The sequence below is a fragment of the Rhinatrema bivittatum genome, chromosome 1 (genome assembly GCF_901001135.1).
Source record: "Rhinatrema bivittatum chromosome 1, aRhiBiv1.1, whole genome shotgun sequence".
Classification (NCBI taxonomy): Eukaryota; Metazoa; Chordata; class Amphibia; order Gymnophiona; family Rhinatrematidae; genus Rhinatrema; species Rhinatrema bivittatum.
Genome location: NC_042615.1, coordinates 760,508,602 through 760,530,092, shown reverse-complemented (window position 1 = coordinate 760,530,092; position 21,491 = coordinate 760,508,602). Strand labels below are relative to the sequence as shown.

The following is a 21,491-nucleotide window of genomic DNA, read 5'->3' as shown; positions in this document are numbered from 1 at the left end:
AATTGCACCTTCGAACCGCTCCGCTTGTTCGGCCTTTGCAGACAGGAGGTCCTAGGTGCTGAGTAGTTGTTCAACCGACCTGAGGCTTGCCTGCTGCATGAGACTGCTACAAACCGTCGCCCAGACACCTAAAGCCAGCACCTCAAAGATCCTTTGAGACTTACTTCCAACTTGCGATCTTGAAGATCCTTTAAGGCTGTGGCCCCTACAACCAGGATGGTGGTGTGTTTGGTGACAGCTGACACCGAAGCATCAACCTTGGGGACTTTGAGCATCTCAAGAGCTGTATCCGGGAGGGGATATAACTTAGCCATTGCCCTGTCCACACGGAGACCAGACTCGGGAGCCTCCCATTCCCTGAGCAGATGCTGCATAAGCATAGGATGGCAGGGAAAAGTATGGGACGGAGCCCTCAGACCCGCCAGGACCGGGTCAATGGTACGGGAGGAGGCAGCATAGGCAGGCTCTTCTGTGGGCACATCGATTCCAAGTTTATCCAGAACAAAAGGAATAAGCGGGTCCAGCTCCTCCCTCTTAAAACAACCTCAAAACCCGTGGGTCACTCCCTCCACGGGGGGGATTATCGAGAGAAAGATCCGGGTCAGCATCTGGGTCGGGCAGCAGAGTGGGAGGAGAAGGAGGGGGGGGGGGGTCAGAGACCCACCAGGGTACAGAGTCCTGCCCTAGTAGTACCCTGCGAGTCTGGGACGCCAGAGCCCTGGCTAACAACCAAACGAGGGTTTTTGCCTGTGGAGGGCCCAGAGTGGGATCCTCCTGCACCTCCAAGCTTGCTAAAAAAAAAAAAAAAGACTTGTGTAAAAGGAGCACAAATTCTGGTGAAAAGGAGCATGTGCTCTGCTGGACCCCGGGGGAGGGGGGGCCCCTCGGGGAGGCGGTAAACGACAAAAATCCAGCTCCCCTCCCCCCTGAGGATCAGAGTCTGCTGCGAGGTCCGGGCACAAAATGACAGCCGCTCTCGCGGTTCTTTGTGTGAAGGACGGCCCAGACGCACGCTTGCCAACCTGAACTCGGGTCGTCTACTTCAAAGGAGCCACGGAGGGTCCCTCCCCTCCGGGTAAGCAGAGCGAACTGAGCCCATCGCGGGAGAGCCACAAGGCAGGCTCCCTGCAGGCAAGACAAAACACAGACCTCTGCATTGGTAAGTCAGCTGTGAGTGAACCTGCTGAGCCTGATTGCTGCAAAGCGGGGAAGCTCCGGAGCCATTAAGTACTGCCTTATTCAAACTTTTACACTGAAAGCAAAAACATTCTGCTCTCTCTTTTTTTTTTTTTTTTGAGAAACAGCTAAACAGGCTGAAGGGTTTGTGCCACAGCAGAGGAATTAAACATCTCTGCAAAGGACCCAAGGAATAATCACATCTCAGGGTCACCAGTGCAAAAGAGGGGGAGTGACTGGACCACCAGTATGACCCCTAGGCAGAGAATTAGGCTACCGGGAAAAAGACCGAGCCTTAATTACTCAAGGGGGAAAAAACCCCTAGGTCTCTACAAGAGCCTGGAGACAGAACTGTCTCCAGAGAAAATAATTCACTGTTCCTGTATATTTTGTTTTTGTTTTAGAAATACTTGCTTGACCCAGCGGAGAGAAAACAGAAGACTTCGCAAGAAGAAATAAAGAAATATCACTAAGAAGAGGGAACCACAGGTTCATCAGTCTGCATCTGCTGGAACCAGAGAAATACTGAGGGGTTCAGGGTGAGCGCTGTCCTTATATGGTATGCTCTTTCAGGTTTTCTCTGGCTCCATCTGCTGGACAGGAGGCTCAACCCACTGTCTGGACTGATCTGGGCACGTACAGGGAATGGCTGTTAGAATTTCAATTTATAATGAAAGAAGAAATGCACATGATAGTTTATGATAAACTATATGCAATGTATACAGCATTTGTTACAGCCTTATTCTAAAATGCATATTTATTTATTTATTTATTTTTAACATCCACAATCTACACACAATACCCCATAATGACAAAGCAAAATCAGGTTTGTAGAAATTTGTGCAATTAAAAAAAAAACCCTGAAACATCACATTTACCTAATTATTCAGACCCTTTTGCAGCGATTACAGCTTCAAGTCTTAAGTATCAACCTAATAAATGAAGGTTGACAGACGTGCCGCAAATGCGCAGTAGAGAGCAGCTCTACTGCGCATGTGCGGGCGAGCACGTCGGTCTTAGGCAGCGTAAGGAAAAAAAAAACATGGCGGCGGCGGGTGGCAGCGGCGGTAGCGGCAGCCAGTAGCGAGGGAGGGAGGAGAGGGAGGGAGGGAGTGGGAGGGAGGGACTGAGTGAGAGAGAGGGGGAGGGACTGGGAGGGAGGGATTGAGTGAGAGAGAGGGAGGGAGGGACTGAGTGAGAGGGAGAGGGAGGGAGGGACTGAGTGAGAGGGAGAGGGACTGAGTGAGAGGGAGGGAGGAGTGGGTGAGTGTGTGGGAGGGAGGTAGGGGGTGGGGAAGAGTGAGGGGAGAGGGAGAATGAGGGAGAGGTGAGAGACAGGGATGTGAGTAAGTGGAAGGGGCAGAGGGAGAATGAGGGAAAGGTGAGAGACAGGGATGTGAGTAAGTGGAAGGGTAAGAAGTTGTGGAGCAGAGAGAAAAAGGGAGTGGAGGAGGGCTGAGGGGGAGGGGAGAGAGGTGGGAGTGACTGAGGGAAGGGGAGGGAGGTGAGAGTGAGGGGAAGAAGGCAGTGGGAGACAGAGGGTGAGTAAGACTGAGTGGAGGAAAGGGGAGGCGTGAACGAGGGGAAGGGGGAGAGAGGGAGAAAAAGTGTAGAAGGGTGCTGTGTTAGAAAATGGACTGAAAACAAAATGTAATGTAGCCCGTTTTAACGGGCTTAACGGCTTGTGATGCTACAATCTTAGCACATCTGGATTTGGGGATTTTCTCCAATTCATCTTTCTAGATCCTCTCAAGCTCTGACAGACTGGATGGGAAGCGTCAATAAACAGCTATTTTCAGGTCTCTCCAGAGATGTTCGATCGGGTTTAAGTCCAGGCTGTAGCTGGGCCATTCACGGATGTGTGCCAAAGCCACTCCTGTGGAGTCTTGGGTTGTGTGCTTAGGGTCATTGCTCTGTTGAAAGGTGAATTACTGCCCCATTCTGAGGTCCACTTGTCCATCCTTTTGGTAGTAGTTTATAATTTTTATCTCATGTTTTTATCTTTTATAATTTTAAGAAATTATGTTCATTATTTTCCTTCAATATTATTTAATATGATTTAATTATGTCCATATGGTGTATATGTTTATTTGTTTTGTTCACAATAGCCCCTGAAGCAGCTCAGGATAGAATGAAACTCTGCCCGAGTCTGGCTTTTTATGATGGTTTGTGCTAATAAAGAATCCTTGGTGTTTACCGATCTTCTTCTGGTCGCTACTTGCAATATTGGATCGGTTTCCGGTTTGTTTCTTTGGACCAGAATGCTCTGGAGCAGGTTTTCATCAAGGATCTCTCTGGTCTTTCCTCCCTTCATCTGTCCCTTGTTTCTGACTAGACTCCCAGTTCCTGTAGTTGAAAACATCCCCACAGCATAATGCTGCCACCCCCATACTTCACTGAAGGGATGGTATTTGCTAGGTGATGAGCGGTGCCGGGTTTCCTCCCGACATGACTCTTTGCATTCAGGCCAGAGTGTTCAATCTTGGTTTCATCAGATCAGAGAATCTTGTTTCTCATGCACAGGAGTGCTTTAAGTACCTTTTGGCAAACTTCAAGTGGGCTATCATGTACTTTTTACTGAGGAGTGGCTTCCTTCTGACCACTATACCATAAAGGTCTGATTAGTGGAGTGCTGCAGGAATGGTTGCCCTTCTGGAAGGTTCTAGCTCTAAACGGAACTTTGTCAGACTTACCATAGGGTTCTTGGTCACCTCCCTGACTAAGGCCCTTCTCCCCCAATTGCTCAGCTTTGGCAGGTGGTCAGCTCTAGAGGCCCTGGTGGTTCCGAAAGTATTTCATTTAAGAATGATGGAGACCACTGTGTTCTTCTGGACCTCCAATGCTGCAATTGTTTTTATACCCTTTCCCCAGATCTATGCCTTGACACAATCCTGGCCCAGAGTTCTACAGACAATTCCTTTGACTTCATGGCCTTGAGATTGCTCTGACATGCATTGTCAACTTTGGGTCCTTATATAAGACAGGTGTATGCCTTTCCAAATCATGTCCAATCAATTGAATTTATCAGAAGTGGACTCCAATCAAGTTGGAGAAATATCTCAAGGCTGATCAATGGAAACAGGATGCACCAGAGCTCAACTCTGAGTATCATAGCAAAGGATCTGAATACTTATGTAAATGTGTTTTGTTTTTTATGTTTGGTTTTTTTTTAATTAATTTGCACAAATTTCTACAAATCTGATTTTGCTTTGTCATTATAGGGTATTATGTGTAGATTGAGGAGGGAAAAAATGCATATTATCCATTTTAGAACAAGGGTATAACGTAATAAAATGAGGAAAAAGTGAAGGTGTCTGAATACTTTCTGAAAGCACTGTATATAGAAAACTGTATAAGCACAGCTCCCATTAGGGTACCTCTCTAAATTCTTATCTATACAGCATATGTAGATTTAGCCTGCAAAAAGATCACTTATTTAAATCTTGTGTGTTAGAGATAATGTTTATTGCACTAAAAAGTAAAAAAAACAAGTTCCATTAGTATTTATTTTGAATATAGAATACAATACCCACCCAGCTTGGGAAGTCGGACCAAGTTGGAACCCGCTGACAGAGGTCACGAAGAATACGGATGATGATCACACAGGATTGCAGACCATTCGCTCTAGCCTTGGATGCAACACAAAACCAAGTTAGTTGGCCCCAGCAATCACAGAGAAGGCAGGCCCTCTCTGAAACACTAAAACACCACCACTCAATGGAAGCTCAACTATAATCACTGGAACAAAGCAACTGCAAAACTTCAAATGATGAGCTGCCATTTACAGCAGTATTTTATGTCAGGGTTAGTATTCTAAGATAGTGAAAGTCAAAGTTCACAGCTTATCAAAGAAGAAGATTTCTTGATCACCTATAAACTTCGACTTCTATTCCCCTTTGTAAAGAAAATACAGTTCAATTCATCTATATAAGAACAAAAACAAGAATAAAGGTAAAGGTCTTTTTTAAAAAAAAAAAAAAAAAAAAAAAAAAAAAAAAAAAAAAGGTGAGGTTTGTATAGAGACTAAGAGGTTGAGGGAAGCTCTTTGGCTTTCTTGGTGCGCCTTTGCTGGAGTGCAAAGTCACTAAGCCAAACAGTCACTCCTCACCTTTCATTCCCTACATGTCAGCAATGAAATCAAAGAAATAGGAAATTTAAAAAAAAATTTTTTTAAAGCTGAACACAAAGCTTTAGACACATATTCCAGTCTTTTAAAGCAAAGTTACTCTGCAGCCTTATGGAATATTACAAATTCACAACACATCATAAAAATCTGGGCTTTTAAAATCTTAAATTACTAGAACAAAAAAAGGATGAAGTCAAATTGGCAATGACTGCATTATGCAGATCTTCAAAATAGAACACTTAAGTTAATATTTTTCTGGTCATTTTAATTTTCAACAGCATTTACCATGGGCAAAGCTTGAGTGTTTTCAACAGTAACATTCACTACTGCAACTGAACTAGTCTCATAAGGCTACAAGAAGAAAGTAAAATGATGTTCCGAACCTGGAACCACTTAGCGTGGCGTAGAGCAGCCAGAGCGTCAAGGCATTTTTGCCTGTCCAAGACGTCCGGTGGATCTTTCACCATACCCGAGGTTACATCTAAAATGGATTGAATTGGCAAAGTGCAGTGAGGAATGGGTGTTTGACCAGGTGAGCAAGCCACTTCCTCAATGTAGCATCAATGTCACACATGCCATTTCAGAGTTCACTAGCACTTTTCTTACAGCAGCAAAATATGAATTACATGCAGCTAAATTCCTTAGTTTGGAAAATTACCTTAACCCAATATGACAAAGGAACCCTAACAAATTTAGCTCCCAGTCTCAATTTTTACATCTACTGCAGAATTATCAGGTTTTAAATAAGGTCTATAAAGTAAAGTAATTTTTCCTTGATAAAAGGTGAAGGAAGGATGGTTGGCCACAGTGCACCAGCACAAATAAGACAAGACATAGGGAACACAAAAATCCACTTTAAATGAAGTATGATACCAATGTACCAACAGGAAACAGTGCATTCTTTCAGTATGCTCAGTTATTATGTAACTGGTTCTGTTCTTCAAGCCCCAAGCCACTAAGACTCTAGAGTTAGATGGCATTTTGACCAACACTTCACTGCTTATAAAAAATGTCTCCTGTACTCAAATATCTCCCTGCAGGAAACATACTTCATACCTGAAATACGTTTTCACCATTTCCTGCACTGTCCTGAAATACAGGAAGAGCCTATTCGACCAGCCACTATATTTAAACACAGATGTTCCTCTCATTGTATTAAAAGCAGCTACTTTTGCTGGGCTATAGCCCATATTCCCTCCCCATTCCCCCAAACCATAAGGGTAGATCAGAATATTCTAAAAAGCATTTAAACTGAAAAAGTGCACAAAACCCATTTCAAACTTCCTATCCTAAGAAAGGCAGACAATGCCAAAGCACCTAGTACAACTGTGAAGTGTGCTTGAAAGAGAAACTTTTGTACAATTTCAGTTGTGGATTTTTGTACCCATTTTATTTTGCATGTGGATTAACCCCTTAAAGACTGTGACTGAATTCTGGTATTTACCCTAGAATCCTGATAACCTAAATGAAACCACTAGATTAATTTACACAGTAGAAGTGTAAATTCTTATCTGAATGTAATTATATTCCTACAGGTAAGGGGTTAATCTTCAGTTGAAAGTCATGCTGTGTCCACACTATTTCCTGATTCAGAATTAACAGGCATACCAATTTCATTCAATATACAGTTTTCCAAAATATGTGTAAATATTTATCTCTCTCTCTCTATAATCTCTCTCTATAATCCAATTAACCATCATAAATCTAGTGTGAACACTGCTCAGGTCCAGAGGAGATGAGACGAAGACAAAAAGAAAAAAAGAAAAAAAAAAAGAAAAAGGCCAGGACTATGCCACCAAACCCCCTCCTAAATCATATAGCAGGTGTGACATTGAGCTTCTGAAAACCTTGGTCAAAAATCCTTCCGATGTCTTGGCAGCAGACCCTGACAGGATTCAACTCTCTCTGCTAGAAGGCTTTGGGACAGGAGCTGAGAAGCTAAGGGATAAAAAATAAAATAATCACAACACGCACATACACGCGCACATACTTTGCTTGCTGAAGGAAAAACACTCCACAGCAAGGGGTTAGAGCATTCTGAACATTATCAGATTCAAAGTCAATTAGGTGCAACTTGGCAGCTCGCTGTCAAATGCACAGTGATACCGGATACAATGTCTATGCGCAATGAACAGTTTCATTATTTGAACAATTCAATTTCTCTTTTGGTGCATGTTTTTCCCTGTGATTTAATGGGCTCCATAGACCTTGAAGAGAGCTCTATTACATGTGGGAATCTTTCCTACACGAGTTCTTCCAGCAAAGCCTTCATTATCACCTTTAGTAAGTCCCCCAAAGGCATCTATAGACCTTAAATCATATTAAGACAGAGCACTAGAAACTGCAGCAAGAGAAAAAACACACTGTTATACTGTGCAGAAAACAATAAGCAATCTTCAGAACAATGTTTACGGTATGGTGTGCTATAACTTGCTGTTAAAGAAGCAGAACTATCATTTTTTAAGCAATCAAAATTAATATTTACTTTTTATTTTGTTCCTGAATAAAGACTTTGGAAACTATTCCGATCACTATGGATCCAAATAAATTAGGAAGATGATATGTACAAGAAACTCTTGTCAGTACCACCCAAATTCATTCAAGGTTTGAGTACAGCATAAATAGCTGAAAAGGGTAAAACTCAGGGGGGGGGGGGGGCTGTTTAAAAGAGCGGGAGGATAGCTGTAGTAAATTATTACTTATTCATGATATACACATACACATCTTTAAACAAAAAAATAAAAAACAGAAGAACAAGACCGACAGTGGCGGAATAGCGCCAAGAAAGATGAGCAGCTATTCTGACGAAAATATAGTGCTGCTGCTTTAAGTGCTGTATAAATAGCTTGCAGTAAGTTTAGGGATCAACAAAATCACATTTTATTAATTTCTCTGGTAATTTAGCTGTATGTATAGCAGCATGGTTAGTTGAGATAAAATTCCCATCTTTAATATAATATTTATTGCTTGCACTCTCCACTATTTGAGGTGAGTTATAGAAATAAACTACCATACATGGCATGATGTAGTTTCCACTAATCAGCCATCGCAAATTATTCCCAAGTTCCTGGGTGCCAACTGTCTCTCTCTTAAAATGTAGTCACTAAAATGTCATCCTGCAGTATTAGATGTGATTGAGCTCTATAAAACAATCTACAAACTGGGGTACATAACAGGAAATATCAGATAATTTATTTTTAATTATGAGCAGTGCACTGGATGACACAATGAACAATTATTTACCTTTAAAATATAAACACCCCTAAATCTTAAACAGCAAAATAGCAGTTTTTAGTCACCAAAAGAAAAAACACACCACTCCCTATGATATTAATGACAATTTGTGAGAGGTTTTGTTGATCCCTAACACCCCGTCTCCTTTGGAAAAATTGTTTCCGCACACCCATTTTGCAGCTCCATGCTGTTGACTGGATATATGCCAGACCTCTGACTGACTGGTTCCCCCCAGATGAATATTCATCAATTAAATAAAAGCCTCAAGCATCTCTAACTTCATTTGGGGGTCAGACAAAAATACAGTTTTGTTTCCTTTGCCAGAAAGGTAAGTACACTCCTGCATGTTGTGGGAAGATATAAAACTATATACAGACATTTCATTGTAAACAAAGATTGAAATGTAATGAAATTTAGCACTACTGTATGACAATAATGCATGAAAAGAAAACCCTCATGGTTTTAATGAATTCCATCTTATACCTTTCTTTTAATTATTTTTTACTGGGGTTTGAGCCCCAATTATATTAATGTAATCCTATATTGGAAAATGAGGGCTAGAAATCCTAATGGTAAAACAGGAGTGAAAAACTTGTTGCAAAGAAATCCTTGATCAACTTGCTTCTCAAGCACTGAAAACAAGCAAAGAAAAATCGCCCCCTTCCCACTCCCAGTACTAATCCTCTATGAACTGTAGAGTGCCACAGGACACAAGTAAAGGTTTCTTGCTCTTAATCTGTGGCAGTCTCAAAAATCTACAAAAATGACCAAATACTTACGCGCCTTCTGAATTCAAAGGGTTCTTACCCTAATCTTGAGAATAAAAATGAATGTGTTTAAAAATGCATGCCCAATAAAAATATTTATTATAGAAAATAGCTGGGCAAATCAAACGCTTCAAAAGCAGCTGTGCATTGCTGGTTTTCAACATTCGTCTTGATAGTGATTGGGAGTTTAAAAACAGAAATATCTATTAGCAGTGCTACTGATGACAATTTTGCCACTTATAAGCAGCACAGTACTGGGATTCATTTTACAGCAATGGAACAAAAAACAGCATGAAAGGAAACAAAGTTAATTTTATCTGACCCATATGACGACAGAACATACTGCAGACAGTGATCATGCTGTTGCTGCCAAAAAAAAGCATCTGGAGCTGTGAAGAAGTATTACAGAACAGACCCTCAAGCAACACTGCTGGCACCAGAATGATGGCACTATACAAACACAAACTGATTTACATGTTGTGACTTCTGTTTGAGCTCAATGACTGAACTATCTTTGTAGGAATAAATGTGTGCATTGCATGGGTAAGGGGTGAAATTCTCAAATCTATAGAAATATACAGGCTGCCTTATATTTATGACCATGCTCCAGATCAAAAGGCAACTTGAGAGATGTGGAATAAAATTCTCACCTTCACTCCCAAGCAAATATCAACATCCATTATGCAGTTAAGCCATTTTATAAGGAGGAAAATGGCACTGTTAAAATGATTTATCTAATTTTACAACCCAACTACATACAGATCTACCTTCAAGAATGTTATGCCTGTTTTAGTTTGCAGAGCAAAAGCTTCTGCCATAGTGAGCTTGAACCCACTTGCTGAGTCTCCTCATTCATTTTCTACATAACACTGCTAGCCATATAATAGGACAATTTTGTTTCATTTCCCCAAAAGCCAAGGTTGAATATTGATGTAAAAAAAAAAAATAAAAAAATTAAAAATTTGATATTAAAATGATTTGACTTAACAGCACCAAATATCATCAAGAAAGTGGATGGTTGCATTAAATACAAATGCTGTGCCAGCACGTTGACTTCCAGGGTATAGTATCTTCAAAAAAGAATAGATAATATAGGTAACCAGTTAATATAAAGAAAGCATTGTTAGCATCTTTCCAACCTCCATCCCTCATGGCCTCTTCCCTAATGATTGGGGATGTCAGAGTGATAGTAACTTGCATCCTGGGCTCCACACACGAATTTAGAATGACGGCTGCTTCAGGTATGGCACATTTTACATCATATTTCTCTGGACTTATTACCTAGCAGAAAGAAAAAAAAAAAAAAGAATTTAAGGTATCTTTTCACATCAAGCTAACAATGCAAATGTATGTTCTTAAGGCAATTTGAAATATAGCAAAGAGAAAAGGGAATTGACTTGGAAAGCAATACCTTAACATAGAAACACAAAATAATGGCAGAAAAAGGCCACAAGAAGGATCTCACCTGCCCATTCCTAATATAATAGTGCAGAGCCTACCATATCTTGGGCTTTACTCTCACTTCCTTGCATTCAATGGATCCTGTGCTTATGCAAGGCTTTCTTGAAGTCTGCCTCTATTTAAGCTTCCACCATCTTCACTGGGAGACTATTCTATCCACCACCCTTATGTTACTCTTGATTGAGTCTGCCTTTTTTTAGCCTAGCACCATAACTTCTTATTTGACAGCTTCACCTTCACTGTAAAATGTTTGCTTCTTTTAAATTATGTATTCCTTTGTCTCCATTATATCCCACACACATCTTAAATAAAGAGAAATTTAATCTTATCTAATTTCCTATCCTTGAATCCTGCCATACCAGTGCACTTTGGTTATGCTTCATTACTAGCAGGTGGAGACAAAACTACAAATTTTCCATGACACCACACAGTACATGAGCTTGTGCATCTGTAAACTTTGACAGTATACAAGATAGATATTAATACATGTATAAGAATATTACCTCTGTAATCAATCATTTTTTGTTTGTTGCGCAATAACTATAAATGTCACTTTGTAAACTGCTGTGATCTATATATGGAATGATGGTATATAAAATGTCTAAATAAATAAATTACCCCCAAGACCCAGTCCCGCCTGGGCATAACAGAAGGAGATGCAATCTGCTAGCTAATTGGATAGTATCTGTCTGGCAACAGCAACACCCAATCTATTCCTGTCAAAAGAAATGAAAATTTGTGTGAACTGTTTATGGGCTTCTGTCCGCTTCAGGTAGAAGGCTAAGGTTCTTTTGTAATCCAAACTGTGTAGTGCTAGTTTGCTGTGATGTGAATGGGATCATGGAAAGAACGTTGGCAGAATGATTGACTGGTTAAGATAGAAATCCGTCACCACCTTAGGCAGGAACTTAGGGTGCATACGTAAGACCACCCTGTCATGATAAAAGTTAGTGTACCTGCTTCCAGAGGTTGCAAGAAAATTGGCTCATGCAGAGGTAGTAGGCGGCAATGCGGGCAATGAGCATAGCCCCCTGAAAGACCTTCCTCCAAGGGCGTCCAGTGCTCTGTGATCCCTCCCCAGGGGCACTGAGACTTGGGTCAGAGAGTGCTTGGCCTTCTTGAGAGATGATTCAGCCACTACCGAATAGTGTGCTAGCTGATGTTTTCCAAACCTGGTAGTCTGTTGGACGAGGTAAACCCCATCAGTCTTCCTATATACAGGAGGGGGTGCTCCCAAATCCTCAACAGCAACTCCTTAAAAATCTCATGTGGGGGCGTGGTTTAGCATCTGATGCGAGCAGACGTGTAGCCGGAGGGCTCCGCTCCCCCAACCGCCCAAAACCCATCAAAAGCCGGCGAAAAAATTCGGGATTATCGCTAAAAGCTACAGCTGCCCCTCTGCAGTGGACACGCTAATTTTTCGATGACCACCAAACGGAAAACCGCCGACCTCCGGCATTTCTCTTACAGCAAGCTGCCTCCCGAAGCTGAACAAGATGGCGGCGATGCAGCAGGGCTCACTGCGGGAGATGACGCTGATTCAGCAGCTTTTGCCGGCCCTGCCGCGGATCTGCCTGCTGCTCCGGCGGAGGCATCTATTACCCGAGATGAGCTTCGTCAGTGGTTCATGGACATGCGGGGGGATCTTAAACAGAATAAATTGGACATCATGGCCTCCATTGCTGACCTTAAGGAGGACTTGGCCGCATTGGGAAACCGGGTGGATGAGGTGGAAACCCGGGTGGACTCGCAGGGGGATGCCTTAAATCAGTTGCAGACTCAGTCACTGAAGCAACAATCCGAACTTATAGCCCTTCAGGAGAAAATGGAAGACCTGGAAAACCGGAGTAGACGGAATAATCTTCGCTTCCGCGGGGTGCCGGATAGCCCAGACTACTCTGATGCCATGGCGGTGGCCCTACAAATTTGCCAACACGTGCTCTCATTGGGTCGGGAGACCTTGGATGACTCACAGCCTGCAACACCTACAGTGCATTTGGAACGTGCCCACAGAGCACTAGGCCCTCGCCGGGACCAGAGACCAAGAGACATTGTAATTTGCCTCCATAACTACACGCTGAAGGAACGGATCCTCAATATTTCACGCTCCCAGAAGGAAATAACGTGGAACAATCATCATATCTTCATCTACCAGGACCTTGCTCCAGTCACCCTAAAAAAAAGATATGACCTGCGGGAAGCTACGCTTGTTTTGAGAGATCAGAATATAAAGTATCGCTGGACATATCCTTTTGGACTGATGTTTCAAGTACTTGGAGTGACTTATAAGATCAAATCTATTGAGGAGGCGCTCGAGGCTTTTAATAAAGCGAATATCCCCGCATCCTTTCAAGTTCCCAAGCAGGTGCCTACGCGGGGCAAGCTGGACCAGGCACCACGATGGCAGAGGGCGGATAGAGGCGGCAAAAGACTCCGGAGACAGTCTGATGCCCGCAGATCTCCGCAGTCGGATCAGGGCTGATATGCCACCTGATGTTGCTTGGTAGTAACCTGGGGGGGAATTCCTCACTCTTTGCCTGTTTTCACCTGGGGTAGACCTCTGGGGACTGTATATTTATGCTTTCTTTGGTACTGCTAGTTGGTTGCAGTGTCTACATTTTTGAAAATGTTGCTTAGGTTGCTCTATTTGCTATATTCTGTTTTAACAAATGGGTTGCAAGTTCTAGCTTACAATTGTTTACCGTTAACAGTTGGGCGGGGGGGGGGGGGGGGATGATGGCTGCTGTCTGTGCATTGTTGGATGTACACGGCCTCCGATATTAGAGTATCCCACGGGCAGATGGAGGGATGCTATAGGACTGTTGGGGATTACACTGGGATCATATGGTCTAACCTTGACTTGTGGGAGGGGCTGGGACACGTAGGATTGTTATCACTTATATTTAGACTTCTTAAATGGCATGGGGACTTCTTGCTTGGTTTGGAGGCTCATATTTCCATATAAATAATGGCTACTAAGATTTTTTCCCTCAATGTGAAGGGGTTGAATACACCTAGGAAGCGTCTGTTATTCTCTCGAGAACTCCAAAGGCAGAGGGTGGGAGTAGCATTTATACAGGAAACGCATGTGAGAAAACATCACGAGCGTTTGCTAGCTTTCCCTCAATATTCTAATTGCTATTGGGCGGCAAGCTCTAAGGCAAACAAATATACAGGGGTGGGGATCCTACTCTCGGATACCTTTGTGCATGAAGAATTATTTCGCACAGTGGATCCACAGGGCCGGTTTATTCTCCTGAAGGTTAGGGTGGGTAAGTGTATCCTTACCTTTCTAAATGTGTATTTTCCACACACTGACCAAATAGCTTTTTTGGGACAGTTGAATGATCTTCTTCAAACCCATTTAGAGGGTGACTTAATCCTTGGGGGTGACTTTAATGCTACCTTGCACCCTGCCCTGGATAATAGCACTGGCAAAGCCCCAGCCACTAAATTTCGGGCGCAGTGGCGTAAATTTTTGAATACCTGGAGTATTATTGATATCTGGAGGAGGAGGTATCAACACTCTAGGTCATATACTTTTTACTCTCACCCTCATAACACATACTCTAGAATAGATTACCTCTTTGTCTCCACCCAATCACAAAATAGGGTTCACAAAGTGGAAATTGAACCAATAACTTGGTCTGACCACGCCCCTATTTGGCTTGAGATTTCTATTCAGGATTCCGCTAAAGGGTACAAACCGTGGAGACTTAATGATGGTCTCCTTAAGGATCAGACCTTTGTCCTTAAAATGGAGCAGCAGATGGCCCATTACTTTCAGGAGAATCGAACAGAAGGTGTGACACCCCTGGTTCTTTGGGACTGTTCCAAGGCGGTCGCTAGAGGGTTATTTATCTCACAGGCGGCATATTGTAATAGGTTACGGGAGCACACTAGAATTACATTACTAGGTGAACTGCGCACTTTAACTCAAAGACACAGCTCTACTTCCTCTCAATCTGTCTACTACAAGATTCTAAAAATTAAGGGTCAGCTCCGATCTTTAGATGATGGTGCCATAAGCCATCATTTGCTTTTATTGCGTCAAAAATTTTTTGAAGGGGGTAATAAAGCGGGCCGTTACTTGGCACACCGGCTGCGAGCCGCTAGGGCTCGGACGGTGATAGCAAAAATTCATACCAGCCAGGGGTCACCTCTTACTACATCAGAGGACATAAGGCATTCATTTACAGAGTTCTATTCTCAGTTATACGCCAAGGATAATTCCATCACACCTGCAGATATTGATCATTACCTAAACTCTGTCGTTTTACCTACTTTAACAGGACCCCAAAAGGAATTCTTGGATAAGCCTATTGAACAGCAGGAGGTGCTTGACGCTATTAAGCACTTGAAGCCGGGGAAAGCTCCTGGCCTCGATGGCTTTACTGGTACATATTATCGTAAATTTGCCAACACCTTGGTGGGACCCCTGACAGAATCATTTAACTCCCTCTTGCTCGGGGCGTCTCTTAGTAGGGACACCAATACAGCGGGTATCACTGTACTTCCTAAGCCGGGACGGGACCCTACTAGATGTAGTTCTTATAGGCCTATCTCCCTAATTAACATTGACCTTAAACTCTTGGCCAGAATATTGGCTGTGCGACTCAATGGGATACTACCTGGCTTGGTCCATAATGATCAGGTGGGGTTTGTCCCGGGGAGACTGGCGGCGGACAACGTTAGGAGGATCGTGGACATCATTGATTTGGTTCAATCTGATGGGACACCTGCGGTTCTCCTGTCATTGGACGCTGAGAAAGCATTTGATTTGGTGCATTGGCCGTTTTTATTTAAAACCTTACAGCATATGTCATTTGGTCCCTCGTTTATAACTTGGATACTGAAGTTATATGAACATCCTTTTGCCCGCGTTAAAGCTAATGGGAGCTATGGTGACTCATTTGAGATACTAAGGGGTACTCGACAGGGGTGCCCGCTCTCCCCCCTTCTGTTCGCTTTATTTTTAGAACCCTTTACTACGACCATTAGAGGGGCCCTAAACATCCTTGGGATACAAAAGGGATCTAATCATTATAAGATCTCACTTTTTGCTGACGACGTGATGTTTACCCTTACTCAGCCAGAAACTTCCCTTCAGGGGGTCATGACGGAATTGCTAAGATTCACTGCTGTCTCCGGTATGAAAGTGAATTATGATAAGTCCGAGATTCTCAATCTCACTGTGCCTGTGGAAGTGGTTAAGCTACTTCGTAGGCAATTTCCCTTTAAGTGGGCTACTTCTTCTTTGAAGTATTTGGGAGTTCGTTTGGGCCCATCGGTTGGTCAATTGTATGCCCTCAATTATGAGCCTCTTATTAAAGCTGTGCAAAAGGACTTGGCGACCTGGCAATCTCAAACCCATTCGTGGCTGGGACGCATTGCCATAGTTAAAATGAATATTCTTCCCCGTTTTTTATATTTTTTTTACTACCATCCCTATCTGCTTACCTTCTTTTATACTCAGGAAATGGCAGCAAATTGTCTGTAGTTTTATATGGCGCAGGCGCCCTCCAAGGGTGGCCCGGACCACCTTATATTTGCCAAAGTCTCAGGGTGGCTTGCAGGTGCCTAATTTGATGTGGTACTATTCTGCTGCACAACTACGGGCTCTGGTGGCTTTACATCGGCTGTATGATATCCCTCAGTGGGTCCACTTGGAGCAAAATTTAATAGGGAATTTACCCTTATCAGCCCTGCCTTGGCAGCCACAATCGACCTGGAGTTTGGCTTCTTATTTGCCCTTTGCTTTACGGACTACTCTCCGGGTTTGGCACCAGTGGAGGTCTAAGCTGGTGGGGACGGCGCACTATACCACTATGACGCATCTTTTCACTAACACCGTATATCCATTGTCAGAAAGATCCAAGTCCGCGACTCACTGGATGCAATTAGGCATAACCAGACTAACTAATATTCAGCAGCAGGGATCCTTAATGTCCACTGACCAACTTTGTAACACATACGCACTGCCTGGCATTGACTTCTTGCATTATGCTAAATTATATCATTTCATCCATCGGGGTCTCCGAGGTGGTACTTTAAAATTGACCGGCACTCTCTTTGAGACATATTGCAAGCATGCCTCCCATCTTAAGGGTGTTATTTCTAAAACATATGCTTTGCTCAATGGGACGCTGCCGGAGCCTCTGCGACACCGTACGCAGTGGGAAACTGATTTTAATTATCATCTTGACAAACAGGACTGGGACGGTGTATACTCCCTAGCACATAAATGTTCTATTTCGGCGGGACTACAAGAAAACTGTTATAAATTAATTTACCGGTGGCATTACACACCGGTGCAATTACACAGGTTTCGGCCTGAGTTCTCTGAATTCTGTTGGCGGGGATGTGGCCAAGTTGGCACTTATTATCACATTTGGTGGGAGTGTCCGAAGGTGGTTATAGTCTGGCAGGAGGTGCTGTCTTGGCTATCAGGGGTTATATTGGCTCAGGTGGAAGCTAAACCTTGGCATGTGTTATTGGGCTTACCAATACCTGGACATAACACGACCACACACAAGTTCATCTTACAGGTTTTTATTGCCACTAGAACGGAAATAGCATTACATTGGAAAGACAAAGCCACTCCGAGCTTAGCGAAGATTCAAAGTAGGCTTCATACATATTATCAACTAGGGAGACTCACAGCGGTGCATCAGGATCGCGTGGGTGTGTTTGGTAAAATTTGGGGACCTTACACCGCTTGGTTGGATGAGCAAGCTCTTCTACATGCCTGAATGCATATGTTTACTGATCTGCTATAACATGTTTTGTAGCCTTTGCCAATTTTCTATATCTCTCTTTAGTTACGCTCTTTTATTTTATATATGTTGTCGACCATGCCTGCGTGTGCCGTGCCTTTCTTGACAATCTCCTTACCTCTTTTCATGTATACCCAGTTGTATAGGGGGTGGGGGGCGGGTGGAGGGTTTGGGGATTGTTTCTAAATTGGTTAATCATCTTTTGCTGTACTTTGGCCCATTAGGGCTTACTTGATGTATAACTTATGCTCCGTATTGATTGTTCACTATATTGTTGGTGTTATTTCTGCCATGATTGCCAATAAAAAACTGTTTATATATATAAAAAAAAAAAAAAAAATCTCATGTACCGGGACCACCATGATCTCTTTAGGAGCCTCCAAAAACGAGAATTTTCAGCATCTTGTGCCTGATATCCTCCTCAGTCATCAACTGATATCCTCCGTCATCAACTGAAATGGGATGGCCTCTGCCACCACACTTACAAAGCCTGCGATGGTCAGGTCCTCAAGGGGAGACGACCTTTATTCCTCTGGAGGAGACGATTCTGTGGACCCAGGATTCTGCAGTATCATCCTACCAGGGGTCATAAGGGGCCTTGGCCTTGCTGAAATCCACAGGGAATAGGGCCCCTGGGTGCTCTTTCTTTGTCCAGAGGCCTAGGCACCAGTGCCAGGCCCCGGCAAAGCTGGACAAGGGGCTGCAGGCCTTGGTGACAACTGCTGACCCTGACAGGGCTTCCTCAGAAGAACCAGCGATGGGCACCGCATAGATCAGGGGAAGCATTGGTGCCCCGCTGTACATAGATGACTTCCCAGGAACCGGCGGGTCGGTAGCACACTGATAAGCACATTAAGACGCTCGAGTAGCGGTACCAACACGATGCTCTGCAGCACCCGATTGACCGCCAATTTGACACTGCTCCAACTCCTCCTTAAAAAGTTGCTGATGTCAAAACGGACTAGGAGGTAGAAGGGGTGGCCAGATCTTTCTCGGATCCTCAAAGTTGATCGGAAACTGACACCAGGACCAGTGGAGACTGTCACAGACCCCCAGCATCGATGGAGGATGGGTACTCCTCGCCACAGGGGTCGTTTCGGGGGCATCATGGCAAGCACCGGCACCAACCCGAGCCCGGCATCGAAGTCGACTGGTGCCGATGCTTCCTCCCCAAGGCTGAGCATTGGCTTCCCCCAGTGCCAAACTCGAAGACGAGCCCGATGTCCTCGACCTGGAAGAGACGAACAGGGGCCAGTCCCTGGCGCCCCTATCGCCAGCGACATCGAAGTGGATGGCCCCGCTGGTGTCAATGGCTCTGTATCCATTCAGTGTGGCTCCATGGTCCTTCTGCGTCAATGCCACCGATGTTAGCGGCTAGGACTCTCTCACCCCCAAGAGCTTCTCCATCTTGTCAAGGTGAGCACGACATCCCTTCGGGGTCATTTGGTCACACAGGTGGCACCTCCAAATGTCATGCAATGCCCCCAAGCAGAAGATATACACTTCGGGGGAGTGGAGAGAGAGGAGCCCAAGGAAGTCTTTCCAGTAAGAGTTACCCGATTGCCTGGGGACTGGGACGCTGACCGTCCCTTGAACGCTGTGCCTATACGCCGACCGGACCCCAAGCAAGGGGAGGAGACCTTGCCGCCGACGTCATCAGGGAGGGACCGGAAGGATATCAAAAGCCAGCCTCTCCTGCAGTGCGTAGGTGCCGCGTCGCCTAAGGGGCACACGGCTTTGGTTGAACTTTCCTATTTGGGCAAGTTTCCTGAACAAGAAGAACAGGATGTGTTTGCTAATAGTAAGTGAAATTTATATACTTATTCTATTTGCTCCTCTCTCACCTTGACTCCCCCCCCCAAGCCAGGGGAACAAATAAAATGAAATTGGAGGAACATAAAAGAAAGAGAGCTTGATTACTGTTTATAAAAGAAGTTTTTCTAATAACTTCATGCCTCACACCAAGAGAAAGGCTCGTTTAAGGGAGACACAGACTTTGTCTCATTTATTAATACCAACGCAGCCCCAAATGTCCTCTCTCTTTCATGTCACAAATGGTAAAATGCCGGGAGAGGAGACCGCTGTGCAAGAAGCCTCGGAGCGAGAGGCAACGGCACAGGTCAGTGACATCTCTTTAACCCCCGGAGATCCTAAAACTCCCTCTCCACCATCAGTAAAAGGGAATATACTGGATAGACCTACAGAGGATGCAGGTCTAGATGAAGTTTTTATACAATCTAATAATGGAGAAAAGAGTGGAGACCTGGCTGAAGGGGGAGAGGTCGAATCACAAACTTATGAATGTACTCTTGCCACAGAAACCTCTGGAGATAACGATGGACACATTATGGACAGCTATAAAATCATTGGAACTAGCTATAAACAAATTATCCCAGATTACAGTTAACAGCAAAAAATAATGAATGTGGAAAATATGGCTTTATTATCTCAAAATAATTTGGTTAAATGTGAAGGAAGACTAGAAAAAGTGGAAAATGTTCAGAGAAATCTTATTAAATCTGAACTAATAAATCAAAAGAAATTGGAATATATAGAAAATCAATTTAAGTATTCCAAGTTAAGAGTTCTGAATTTTCCTAAACAAGAATTGATACCTGCAGAAGAGATGTTTAAGGAGTATATGATTAATATACTAAAAATACCTAGCCAAGCATTACCAACAATTGAGAAAGCCTATTATATCTCCTTGAAATCAGGCAGAGGAATACGGACAGGAAAGATGCAACCAGAAACCTTAAATTTATCAGAAATAATTGAATCATCAATAGATACAGATACAACGTTAAGAGTTACACTTGTGGTATCATTTGTTTTTTTTCTAAAGAGAGAGATACTGTATTGCGTCTTGTATGTTATATTGTGCATTGACTTTCTGAAGTACCTCATCTCTGCTGTATTCAAGAATGCTAGTTTTAGTTTAAGACTACTGAGGACCCTGTGTACGTGCTGGAATGCAGCCAGCCAACACCCCAGACCCATTAGCTGATTGGCCTGATAACTATAGTCCATTTCATTTGAGAATGTATCTAGAAACAACATCCTGAATGTACTTTGATTGGTCGGTTAAGGAATATAAAGTGTGGGTATATTGCTGGACGACTGAGTACCAAGGTATTCACACGATTGCTGTAAGCCTGATACTCCGGGGAACAAAATAATTTGTTCCTCCCCCTCTCTTGTCTTTGTCTCTATCTTTCTTTAAATAAAAGTCGCAAGTTACTAACTGTTATGGTTCTTTAGAATCTACATTTTTGGTAGCAGAGGATGGTTTAATGAACTTGTCGTTTGCAGCTGTAATTTGACTCTCCTGCCTGCTCAGACCAGATAATTGCCCTTTTCACAGTTCTTCGCGCTGGGCTCACCGGACCGAACGGGAGTTTCCGGCATCTGGATTCGTACGTCTGAAGACTGTCATCTGGAAGAAGACTGTTAGTATTTACGTGTTAATGGTTTCCTGAAAGGGGAGGAAACTGCTATTGAAGGTATGTTGTTTGGATAGTTTCACTTTGTTTTGCTTTTGTTTAAGCAGCCTGTCCGTCTTGTTGCTTAAAGCCCAGAAGTCACTGTTCCTTGCAATGGAGTTAAAGCCAGGAGTACATCTTGGTGTGAAAATTCGTTATGGTAAGAAAAAATAAAAATATAAAGCTCCTTCTCATAAGGGAGTCATTGTTACCCATTGGTAAATTGTTATGTCTAAATTCTGGGCTACAAAGATAGGAGGTTTAAAGCATGCTGTTAATTCTACCAGTCTGCTGGAGCATGTCATTTCTTTGCACAAGCCAGATGAGAAGTTGATTAGACTTTGCCATTCTAAATGGGTGGCTTGGGCTAAGGAGGACACTTCTCTTTTGTGGCCAGTAGATGGCTCCTTTGAGCCATCTGTGCTTTTACAGCTGATGACTTTTATTGAGAATAGATATAACAAATTAA

The 21,491-nt window shown here is 43.4% G+C and overlaps 1 protein-coding gene across 1 annotated transcript in view; it reads right to left on the bottom strand.

Moving 5' to 3' along the window:
- The window catches only part of ZFR (zinc finger RNA binding protein), a 312,134-nt gene that overhangs the window by 36,706 nt on the left and 253,937 nt on the right, over positions 1-21,491 (bottom strand). The window contains 3 exon segments of the mRNA XM_029579284.1: positions 4,710-4,805; positions 5,686-5,783; positions 10,443-10,584. Of these exon segments, the coding sequence (XP_029435144.1) occupies positions 4,710-4,805; positions 5,686-5,783; positions 10,443-10,584 (336 nt within the window).